Source organism: Mycetomoellerius zeteki, unplaced genomic scaffold, assembly GCF_001594055.1.
Source record: "Mycetomoellerius zeteki isolate Tzet28-1 unplaced genomic scaffold, Tzet1.0 scaffold149, whole genome shotgun sequence".
Taxonomy (NCBI): domain Eukaryota; kingdom Metazoa; phylum Arthropoda; class Insecta; order Hymenoptera; family Formicidae; genus Mycetomoellerius; species Mycetomoellerius zeteki.
Window position 1 is genome coordinate 371,974 of NW_017256436.1, and position 12,765 is coordinate 384,738.

The 12,765-nt window shown below is 33.8% G+C and overlaps 2 protein-coding genes across 2 annotated transcripts; one reads left to right on the plus strand and one right to left on the minus strand.

Annotated features, from left to right (window-relative positions):
- Positions 1-859: 859 nt before the first annotated feature.
- Positions 860-2,582, plus strand: noi (splicing factor 3a subunit 3 noi). Its single transcript, XM_018444151.1, has 2 exons — positions 860-1,072; positions 1,216-2,582. Exons 1-2 carry the CDS (start codon positions 860-862, stop codon positions 2,503-2,505), a joined length of 1,503 nt encoding a protein of 500 aa, XP_018299653.1. The 3' UTR covers positions 2,506-2,582.
- A 3,893-nt stretch (positions 2,583-6,475) lies between these two features.
- On the minus strand, positions 6,476-12,330 carry LOC108720251 (uncharacterized). Its single transcript, XM_018444147.1, has 4 exons — positions 11,808-12,330; positions 8,116-8,608; positions 7,505-8,029; positions 6,476-7,013 (listed from the first exon to the last, which is right to left on the minus strand). The coding sequence occupies exons 2-4, from the start codon at positions 8,457-8,459 to the stop codon at positions 6,713-6,715; spliced, it is 1,170 nt and encodes a 389-aa protein (XP_018299649.1). The 5' UTR covers positions 8,460-8,608; positions 11,808-12,330; the 3' UTR covers positions 6,476-6,712.
- Positions 12,331-12,765: the final 435 nt, after the last annotated feature.

A 12,765-nucleotide genomic window follows, 5' to 3' on the forward strand; every position in this document is an offset into this window, starting at 1 on the left:
CTTATATCGAGTCGGTATGACAGATTTCCTAACCTGAACGGCCGTGAACTTTAACGCTAAATATCTCGATTCAGAGGCCAGAGCGGCACTTTTTTCTGCCACATTCGTTCATTTCGTGCAAAAACGCGTCGAATAAGCCTAATTTCATCAAAATCGGAGGTGAGACGGGTATTCTATACCTTTACCTAAATTTTTATTTGTGCGCAAAAGTGCTTGTAGGCAATCGAGCTGTAGGCAATAATGCATGTAGGCAATAGTACATGTAGGCAATCGAGCTGTAGGCAATAATGCATGTAGGCAAAAGTACATGTAGGCAATAGTACATGTAGGCAATCGAACTGTAGGCAATAATACATGTAGGCAATCGATCTGTAGGCAACAGAACATGTAGGCAATCGATTTGTAGGCAAATGGGATGTAGGCAAACGGTACTGTAGGCAATCGATTTGTAGGCAAACGGGATCCCCCCATTCTAATTGAGCCATATTAACAATTATTTCTTTTTTTACTTTGAAAAAGAGGACTCGATATTCATATTTACAGTCTTAAAAAATTCTTTGTTTAATATATTTCTTAATTGTGTTTCTTTTATATGTGTAATAAAATTTATATATGTGTATAATAATAATTGATATAATAAATTCATACAAATAAGAATCTGTATTGCCCAGTAAGTAACATCATATAGTTCATATTTTGAAAATCATCTGATCAGATGTCGCTATCATCGACGAAACACTTTCAACATGGATGTTCTATTCGAGTCGCAGTCGCACTACTGTTGAAAGAATCCGGCTTGATTTTATCGTGCTCTTGAGTGTTTTGAGTCGATCAAAGTAGATTGAATTTAAAAGTAAAAATGGAAACAATATTGGAGCAACAACGACGATATCATGAAGAAAGAGAGCGATTGATGGACGCGATGGTGAAAGAGATGTTGCATAAAAAGGCGGGACATCGCGAGAACATCAATTCGGAGCATCGTTTGAAGATGTTGCTGGATCAGTTTATGGATAGTACAATGCATTTGCAAGATTTGTATGAAGATAAGGATGGACAGAGAAAAGAAGAGGTTCGTTGGTTTAAGATTTTAAATATTACAGTTTATATATAGAAGAAAATTAAAACCTTTAATTTTAATGATTTCTAACCTTTCTAAGGACTGTCGATTCATAAGTTAAAAAATAAGTTCTAGCTCCTCGTTTATCGTTTTAGGTTCAAGCACTCTCCGGTCCAAATGAATTCTCAGAATTTTACTCACGTTTGAAGTCCATAAAAGAATTCTATCGACGACATCCTAATGAGATCAGTGTTCCTATGTCCGTTGAATTCGAGGAATTGGCTAAGATGAGAGAAAACCCAACCGAAGAATTGTCCAATCTCGTCGAGTTTACAGATGAGGAAGGTTATGGAAAATACCTCGATCTTCACGAGTGTTATCAAAAATATATTAATCTTAAAGGGATAGAAAAGATAGATTATATAACTTACTTGTCGACTTTTGATCACTTATTCGACATTCCTAGAGAAAGAAAGAATGCAGAGTATCAGAGATACGTCGAATCCCTCTTAGGGTATCTGACAGATTATCTGAACAGAGTCAGACCTCTGCTCGATATAAGTACAGAGATCGAAGAAGCTAATAAGGATTTTCAAATTCAGTGGGAGAAGAATAGCTTTCCTGGTTGGCCTAAAGAAACTGGAAGTGCTCTGGCTCATGTTGGAGCACACTTGGAACTGTCTGCATTTTCATCTTGGGAAGAACTAGCGTCTCTTGGTTTGGATAGATTAAAATCAGCTTTGATGGCGCTAGGACTCAAGTGTGGAGGTACTCTGGAGGAACGGGCGCAAAGACTTTTCAGCACAAAAGGTGAAGCCTCCTTAGATCCCAACCTATTAGCCAAGAATAGAAAGGGAAAATCAGCTAAAGGCAAAGATTCCGAGAAACAAAAGGAAATTGCACGATTCGAGGCTCATGTATATAAACTCGCTGAATTAGTATCCAGTCAACGAGTGGGTACGAAAGAAAACGTACAAAGGAAACAAGCGAGAACCGAGGGTGAAAGGGGAGATTCTGATGCAGAAGCAAGTGCAAGCGAATCAGAAGAAGAAGACGACAACGAGGTTCCATACAACCCAAAGAATTTACCATTAGGTTGGGACGGAAAGCCTATACCTTACTGGTTGTACAAGCTGCATGGCTTAAATATCAGTTACAACTGTGAGATTTGTGGAAACTTTACGTATAAAGGTCCAAAAGCATTCCAAAGACATTTTGCCGAATGGAGACATGCACATGGCATGCGTTGTCTTGGCATTCCGAATACAGCGCACTTTGCTAATGTCACTCAGATTGAAGACGCTCTTGCTCTGTGGGAAAAACTGAAAGCGCAGAAACAAGCCGAACGTTGGCAACCAGAGCAGGAAGAAGAATTTGAAGATTCGCTTGGCAATGTAGTCAATCGTAAAACATATGAAGATCTCAAAAGACAAGGTCTGCTATAAAGTATACATCTGAAAATCTTATTGTAATTTTTTAGTATCAATTGCATCACTAATTTTTTATAATTCCACTTGTTCATTAAAGCGTTTTCACCAATGAAATACTTTCTTATCCACTTATTTCGTTTATTAAACTGTCATTATCTTGAAATTTGGATTTAAACAACCAAAGAATAATATTATCACATGAATATGCATGCATTCATATGCATAGAGAAATATTTTATTTTAAACGATTATTTCTGAGATTATTTTGAACAAAAGAAAGTTGTAAATAAAAGTAAGATTTTTTATAGATCCAAAATAATCTCATTTAGGAAAGGATGTTTTCTTGAAAAATTATAAAAAAGGCAGACATTTATTTAAATGTAGTTTTTGAAATAAAATTATTCCTTTTATAAAAAAAAGTTAAAATTTGTAGAAATTTAAATTTTTCTTTTTCACGTGTGTGTATGAATCACATTTCTGGATATGACTGTATCTAATTTATATTAAAGATAATGAAACTTGCTATCCTGCCAATCCTATTAGATAAATAAGATTAAAGATATCTAATGCTTTATGTAAGCATATCTAATGCTGTATGCATTTGGTTACACACACACACACACATTCAATAAAAATATATTTTTGTAAACCCACAATTATAGACAACATATAACTCGTATTAGAACGCAGGACAGAATATTATATTTTAATCTTATTTACTATACATTTTTGTGTGTGTGTATGCGCGTGTGTTTGAATATGTATTTTCTATATATGTGTATTATAATTCTTTAAAAGTTCAATGTATTGTAAGATATGTGTAAAATTATAAACAGAATTCCATTGCAAATTATAGATTGTTAAAAGTGGGCTCCAATATAAGAAACATTTGCTTAATCAACATATTGAAAGCTTGGGCAGTATATGTTAACAATTGTGTTCTAAAAACTGATTATTTATACAAATTAATTTGCTTTTTTGCTAAATTTTTACTGTACTTAGAAAGTATATTTTATTGAAACTGATTATTTAAATTTCTATAATTGATCATCTTTGTAACTACCTTTGTCTACTCTATTAATAAAAATAAACGTAGCTCAAATGGAAAACGAATTTCCTAAATTGTTTTTTTTTTTAATTAATGGATTATAGTTGTTTTCCATTATAATAATAATTGAACTTGTAAGAATTCTATTCTTAAAAATTAATAAAAAATAACAGATATAGCTAATGTTTGCCAGTAATATGATTTTTCACATTCTAGGTATTTGATAAAAAATTATACCATAAAGTTCAAATCCTTGAATTCTTTTCTTCTTTTCTCCAACAGTCACAATTTCCTTACCTACTTTTTTCTTGCTTCCGTATGTCTTATATTTAATTACAAAAACAAGGTCTATACATATATAGATATAGAATATTTAATAAATCTTATATTTGTTTCATTACTCTGCATCAGATAATATCGCGATGTCAGCAAATGTTACATTTGGAAGAGGGAAAACATTTAATATACATAAAAGCACATTAATTGTGATCACACATCCATTTACTATTCCAAAAACACTTTGGTATCTCTCTGGTCGCAACGCATAATACTGATGTGATCTATCATTAGTCAGGCAGGAAGTATAATTGTTCCGGATTTTCTGTTTACACTGAACAATTAAGACTTTCATAAGGAACACGCATAGAATTAAATATTTTTATAGGCATGTACTCCGAATAACATTTTATCCTGGCAACAAGTTTTTCATATATCGTTTAGAATTAACGAAATTTCAGACGACTTTAATTCTCCATATTGAATATACAATCACAAAAATCCTAGTAGATACGCTAAACCATGCGTATCATCGTTTATATTTCACAAGTAGAACTCTCTGGAGTCTGGATTGCGTCTCGCATCGTTAATCTTTACGATATCGTTTCCGATTTTGGTTATCGTCCATGCTAATTGCAAATTGGAAATGTAAAACGTAGAGTTCGCAGTCTACAATTATTGTTAAAATTTTGTCATTCTAATCAACAGTTTGGTATTTCTCGATACATTTACGTTCCGTTGATTAAAAATTTCTTATCGATATGTGTCTAAGTACTTAACACAGGATGTATACATTCTCATTTCTATGTTGTTTTTCAATGCAAACTACGAATTTAATTATAACTATTAAATTATTGATTATTAAAATTATATATTAAATATTTACTAAAATTAGTGTCCAAGTTTATACTATTAAATATCTTTTGGCAAACTGAATTTGCGAATACTGATTTGTAAAGGAGTTCTACGAAAAAAGTTCATAAAATCCCATACAGAAATATTGTAACCATGTTACTGTAAAAATATTTTTAATCTTAAAAATTATTTCTTTAATTTAATCAATAAATTATTGGACAAAATCTGAATAAATGATTTTTATAATCAGCTGATCAATAAAATGCGAAAAGTATACGTACAAGCGTATACTCCGCGTATTATACTTAGGGATATTTCCAAGTCGATTTTTTAAATTTGTATCTAATAACCAATTTAGTTGCCTTCACTACTCCACATTAATGCACACTATAAAGGCTGTTGTATTTGAGATATACAGTGCAACGGCAGAACGTAAGCACTTTAACCAATGAAATATCCAATATATAGAAATAATTTCTGCTAAATGATACAATGATATATTGGATATTTTATCAGCCAAAACACATTTACATTATATTTTTGTACTTACGAAAAAAACACATAAAGTGTCTCATCACTCACTTTCATTTCTGAAAATTTTAGAACTTTTTATATATAGTTGAATTTATCATTAAATAAGCTTTAATTTCGTCTAAACATTTTTTTAATTTCTAAAAACGATAACGATGGAGTATTTTCCCATAGCAAAGATTGTTCCAATAATATTGCAATGTTGCATCAAACTTCTGTGTTGCATGGGTTAAGAAATATAACAATTTTTCAGTTTTCATTGAGAGAGATAATATTTTCAAAAAATTTGAATCTTTAAAAAAGTGCTTTTAAAATTACAAAACTTTTGTTTTGAAACATCTTTTTACATTTACTGCTTCAATAATATACACTTAAAAACATAAAAATCGATCTTTTTTAAGGGAATGTTACATCCTTTTAATATGCGTAAGAGTACCTATGAAAGAGTGCATATCTCTTATATTTTGATCTATATTATCACATATTTATGTATGTTTCTTTGTTAGATTTTTAGATGCCCTTAGTGCGCATCAGTATGGAATAATCAAGCGACCGAATTCGCTATAAGGCCCATATTTTGCATGCATATATGCTTTTTGTAGCCAATTAAACGGATTTTCGCTTTATGCGAAATGCTTCGGATACACTCGTTAAAGCGACATCAATCGGTGTCACTGGACGAGGAGGGACGGATGTCTTGCGATAGTTACTTTAGTTCATAGCTTCTGGCTCATTATTGCAACTATATTGGATTATGACATCAGATGCGAAAGATCGCGCTTATGATATGAAATCACACTATACATCACATTTAGAAGCGATTATTCTCGCACAATGTACATCAGAACAAATTAAGTCTTTTTACACATGCTACCATTTGTATTCAATAAAATAAGCTTAAATGTCAGATTCTCTTTTCAATTTATGAATAGATGGTCACAAATCCTAATCTTAATAATGAGATCTATTTTTGTTAAAATAGGATAACGTTCATTAATGTAGGGTACGTATAGATTAAATTACATAATCATTTATTAATTTTCGCCTGATGTACTTTATTTTTGTTGAATGTCAACTCGTCTTTTTAATTGTGTAAAATGCATCCCATAAGATCTAAACCGCGATAGAAGGATAAAATAAATAACATCTAATTTTTTATTTCAGCAAACAGAGATTAACCTGAATATACCTGGCATTATTAGTGGAAATTTATGAAGGATTAAGTGGAGAGTTTTTATACATTTTTTTTTATTTTATCGAATGAAAATGGGGCATTTGAAAAAACTAATTTATATCGATGAATAGTGCAAGAGAAAGATTTATATTTTTTGTAGACGTCATAACTCAATATAGTTAACAGTTAAGAAGTCTTACATATTATTCTCCGAGATGCGGCAATATAGTGTCAACGAAGCGTCCTCGATAAAGGAATATCGAAGAGAAAGAGACTTAGGCACGATAGGTCGTACGTTGTCGGAGTTGCGGGTGATATTGGAGAAATTTCCTTGTCCCTTATTCGACGCTATCTACGACCGCACTGTCGTCCAAAGTGTGGAGCCAATTAAAGATCATCATATTCCTCTCATACTTGGACAGCTGATTTCCACGTTCTCTCTCAACGTCCCGTATAGTCAACGCATGATTTCGCTCCTTCCGCCCAATCAAGGAAGCACCAGGAACTCCGGCGGCCGTTCCGGGCACCAGCAAAGTGGTACCATGAGAGCTCTGTGCCGCGGTAGCCGCCGCTTCTAGCTGATCTAGATTAAATTCACTCTGCGAAAGGCGCTCCAAAGCGCGGTACGTGGTCAGTAACCTAATGGAACATGAATGAAACACTCTATTTCTGCATATTTTTTTGTATTGAAACCTGAAACGGCGTAACTTAATAACTTTAACGCGTTTTGAGTTACGTTCACTTCAATTACAAGGAAACGTACACAAATGTTTCGTTCTAATTTTGATAAAATTTAGATAAAAATTATCCTTTCCAAAGAAGCGTTTCCCACTCTAAGAATACTTATAAAAAGATACATATCCCTTATTTTTATTTATATTATAAAGCATAACTCGTCAAAATCGGGAAAGGACACTTACGTATATTTCCTTCTTAGACAAAGCCAAATATAAATATAAGAACAAGTATATAACTTACTCTAGATAAAAGAATTAAAATTTGTTAAATTGTCATGTACAGAAGACAAGTACAAACGTTCCGTTTCTTTTGTTCCAAAAAGTTGTATAAAAAAAAGTTCATGAATTTTGAACCTTTGAGGAAAAGGAATACTTTCTTCATCAACTACCAACCTTCGGCGTATGTAGTTTTGTCGGACTTTCTTATTGACGGACCTCACGAGATCCGCTCCAGTGAAGGGCACAGGTGGTGGCGGCGGTACCGGTGGTTGTGGTGGTAGTTGTGGCACCGATTGAGCGTTTGAAGAAGATTGCTGCTGCGATTGGAGCTGCTGCGACTGCGACTGTTGCTGCTGTTGTTGAGGCTGCTGCTCTTGCGCGGTTCCTCCATGCGGGCTAGGAAGCTGGGACGTACTGGCCACGGGTTCACCCACGGCAACCCAGGTGCTACAGGATCTCGAGGCATGGTCGAGTCTGGCGTGTTCCAGCAGCAGAGTATTGCGCTGGGCAGTGTCGAGAGCTAGAGCGGATACTGCCGTTCGTAGGCCACCGGCTCCAGCTGCGTCTGGGCTAGGAAGCTGAGACACATCGCTCGTACTGAAACTCTTACGTAATCCCAATGCTGACGACAGAACACCGCAGCTGCGAATTAGTTCGTTCTCCTCCTCAAACCATAAAATCTCTGGAATATCTGCCGGCCTAACATGAAATGCATAATAAATAAGTACCAAGTCAAGAGTGAAACAGTCGTATCTCTTCAACATGATAGCTATTGTATTACGAACCTGTTACCCTGAATCTGTCGGGAATCTGGTTTTGGTGAGGGCCCCCGTCCGGTGAGTTGCGCATCGCTGTAGGATTTGAAAGTGACCAACCTGTTGGCGCTGCGCAGGTCGCTTGCGATCGACGATACGCTGAAGAGTGACAGATCGGTGGTGACGCTCTCATGACTCGGTGAGCGCAGCATCCGCGAGGTGACCTGCAGGGCCGGATATTGAGTGGTCGACAGACCACTACCTCCACTTCCGCCGCCACCACTGTCACCACCGCCATCGTTGTTGCTACCACAGCATTGCGCACACATAACCGTGGGTATCGGCGAAGCCGATTTTGTTTCATTTTCGGACATTTTACACTCGTTTACACTTGATGTTGTTTTTCTATTTATCTTTTTTTGTCGCACGACGTTTCGGCCGTTTCAGTTTCTTCCGCGGTAGCTGTAGCTAGTTTACGTCATGCTGAACGTCCAACGCTTCTTCTTCATTTCCAGAGTAACAACTGTATGTAATACACAAAAGATAGTTTAGCGATACAGCACAATTAGGATAAGAAAAACTTAATTTTTAAGTAGAAATCTTCTGCAGGAGAAGCATTTAAAGCTTCCGTTTTATTATGGCAGTCATATTTTATTATAACGTTAGAAGGAAGAAATTCATTTATTAATTGTTTTCTGATATTATATATAAATAAACACAAATAACTTTTATACATAGGATAAAATAGATTTTATATATACAAAGTGTCTCCAAGAAAGGGACTTAAGGCAAGTAAAACAATAAAAGAATAAGTAAAAAATCCTAATAAACATTGATCCGAAAACGAACGGTTGCCAAAATATCTCTTAGTCTTTGTTTAAATATATTGAATAAAACATCGGAATTAAACTTAACAGACATGATTTTGAACAAATCTGACAGACTTACTGTTTGGACGAGGCGCAACCTCATACTAATTTAAGTTACTCCTTAGAAATTTACTCAAAAATCAATCTGAAGTTTATAAACAAAAATCAAGACATCTTGGTTCCGTTTGTTTTCGCATCTATGTTTATTTATATAACTTTTTGACCCCCTATTTTTTCTTATTCTATATGCCTTTAAAATTTGTGACTCTTTTTGGGGAACGACCTGTATATACGAAGATTCCTTTTTCAAAATATTCATTAATTCACGAACTAAAAAGAAAATTATTGGTATGTATGTAAGTTTATTCCATCAATTATATTTGACACGTGCAACAAAACTTAGCTATGCTATAAATATAAATTACAACTTCTCGCTTCCACGTCATAATTTAATATGCAGTGACCAAACAAAAGTATAAAAATATATACTTTTTGTAGAACACTAGTATACTATTATTGTAACTTTATTTTATGAAATATGTAGTATAAAAGCAAATTTATTTATAGTCCGAAAAGATAATTATGGTGAGACTAGAATGTTAATAGACATTATATAGATCACATATAATACCATATTGTAGGTTAGTATGAAGATGGAGAAACTATTATCTAATCGCAAGTCCTTGATCTAATCTATAGAGCTAGAATGTGCAGGTAAGGTGCTAAACGCTTTGCAACGCCGTCACCACGTGGGCGTGGTGAAATATAGTCTCTCTTGTGATGTATACGCCTGTGATGTATGATATGTGAGAAAGCGAAAGTACATTTTGTATTGATACTATTAATCCGGTAGACACTAATTAGCAGTAACATTACATTGATTACATCAACGTTATAATTTCTCACTCAACAATATGTATGTAATATAACACACGTTGAACGATAATAGTTATATTGTCGAGTAGATAATTATAACATTGCGTTATGTTACTGTTAATTATTGTTTACTATAAGAAGTAACTTTTTCTAAAACCAAAATATTATTTAATAAAAGTATCAATTTAAATCTTTTAATATAAAAATTTTTATTTTTTAAAACAAAATATAAAACGTAGACACTTTCAAATACAAACAATTACTCCAAACACTTTGTTTTCTGCAAAGTATATATTTTTAACTCGCATGCAATTAAAATAAACTTATTACATAAAATCTAAGGGGGTAACCACTTAATGTAATCGTGGGATAGAGTCCTCGAAATCATTGTAAAATTCATATGAAATCTCTATGTATATTCCGATAATTACATATGCAACCATTGCAATCATTGTATAATATTAAATAAAATCGTATATTTTTTATCAAATGACTTTATATGTAGTGAAAAAAATTATTTGTAATCAGATGAAATCATATGAAATCATGTAATCTGTGGGACAATATTTCAGCTAGTGATTACCCCCTCGATAAAATCAAATAGACTCTTCGTGAAATGATTTTCAAATTATAATTATTAAAATATCTAATATTGAGAAAATGCAATAAATAATAACTTTTATTTGGAATCTTTTTAAAGGACAATCAACATATTTTTTAATTTTTTAAAGAATCTGTTATTAAAATTAATGTTTCATATAACACATTAAGGAAGTTCAAAAAATTTTCAACGTTTAATTCGGTGATAAATACATAAAATATAAAATTTAATATTATATTATTTTTCCTCTCTTCTTTATTACCTTTCTCTCCCACTCTTTCTGCCTATTTCTATCTCTATCTCAGAATCGATTAACTATAACCTGAGTTAATTTTTTATTCTCCTTTCTATATTGCAGAAAAAAGCAATTTCTAAGCCGAAGTCAACTAAAAATATCGTTGCAAATGATGTATGGACATAGCTACGTAATCGATAATTACATATTCTCTGAAGTCAAGGTTCAAGAACTTTTCCTAAGATTGATATTTCGATATATGTTTTCATCAGCCAGATATTGACTTTCTCGGCCATGTAGTGTGTCATACGTGTCATCCAGCGCAAATCGAATAAATTAAAGACATATATGTTTTTTTAATTATCAAATCTCTCTCCAATATCAACTTTAACAAAGGATACTTAAGAAAGTTAACAATCTTTGACATATATTAAAAATGTAGAAGAATTCTATATAAAAAAGAATAATATATAAAAAAAACATATTTTTCTCTTAACAGTGTATGGCAAAATTAAAAAATTGAAAACACAACACACAACACAACATTTAATGTTTTTTGTGTTTTCCAAATGAAATATTATTTTTTAATAAATATAAAAATCATAAAAAACTTTTTGTTCTAATTATTTAAATTATTCAAGTTCAAATATATTTTTTATTAAATGTGAATAATATTAAAAATAAAATTTACATTGAATTTTTTTTTCATTTAACGTTACAATTTAATTATTTTATGCTTTTCAAAATTCTGGTTTCATTTTAAAATTAATTTCTTCATTGTACTGTTTTCCTGCAAACTTATCCTCATTAATAAAAAAAAAAATATGCGAGCACTTATATTCTACTTGACTTGCCTCCGCAGATTTTCTGTAGACTAGACATAGTCATAAACTAAACTGTTATATTAGCGCAACTACGCGTCACGAGCTGCGCTAATTAAATGGAACTACAGACAATATGTGCGTTCAGCCAGTTTATATCAACTGCGTTAGAATCGCTCTTTCTTTTCGGAGTTGATTTTCATAATGATTATTAAAGTGTCGCTGTAAACTCATCGTCAGCGATGGCAGGCTCCGATAACAAAGTGAAGGACCGGCGCAGTTCTATAAATACGCACAAATATTCACGACTCTCGGCGCACCTAATGTATCTCGCACTGTCAGCCACATGACGACGCGTTTTGCCGTGTCGAGGATGCCGCCGTCGTGAACGGCGAATCTGTCAGCCGGCTGCGTGGCTCCAACGGAGTCAAAGGAGAAGACCCTCGGCTAGGAACGCGCGAGAGAGATACGGCGAGCTACGGAATCGCCGGCACGTGAAAGGGAACAACAACCACTGTCCACACTCGCCGTTCTCACACGCGTCGAGCGCGTCGAGCTACGTCAAAGAGACGACACGATTGTTTCCCCTGGGCTCTACGGTTGTCGATCGTGGCTCGGGCTCGCTCACTGCACAGGCGTCGCTATCGATCGATAGCTGTGCTCTCCTCCAGTTTCGCCGCACCCCACGCGATTCGGCTCTCTCTCGCTACCGAGCTAACGGCCGATCCGCATCCCTTCTTCATCCCTTATCAGCTGCGTGGGACGTGGACCGGGCCTAGGGGCCCTGGGCCACTTGATAGCGATTTTGTTACGACCATTCCCTAATTTACAAAAGAAATATCCCTTCACTTACTTCAAATACCTATACGTTATAAATATAAATAATTAAATATATATATAAACATATATATATATAATAATTATTTGAACTATCAACAGTATTAAATGATTTAAAAAAAAACAAATATATTTCGTAGAAAGAATATTACTTATAACGAATAAGCCATTTTAATGTTTGATTGAATGAGAGGTTGATTGGAATCGATGACCCAAGCTTTCACTCTCCACGCTAGAACGTTCATAACAAATAATAAGCTTCAACATCATCATGTAGACTAGACATATATATTTAGACGTGTATATTTAGACTATTTATGAGATATTTCGATTAACTTATATTAAAATACGAAAATCTTCCTTTCTGATCGAGGAACTTTGAGAGAATAATCGTCACCAAGTTCGTGCAGATGAAAGCGGACGTGGACGGCCAGTTGGTCA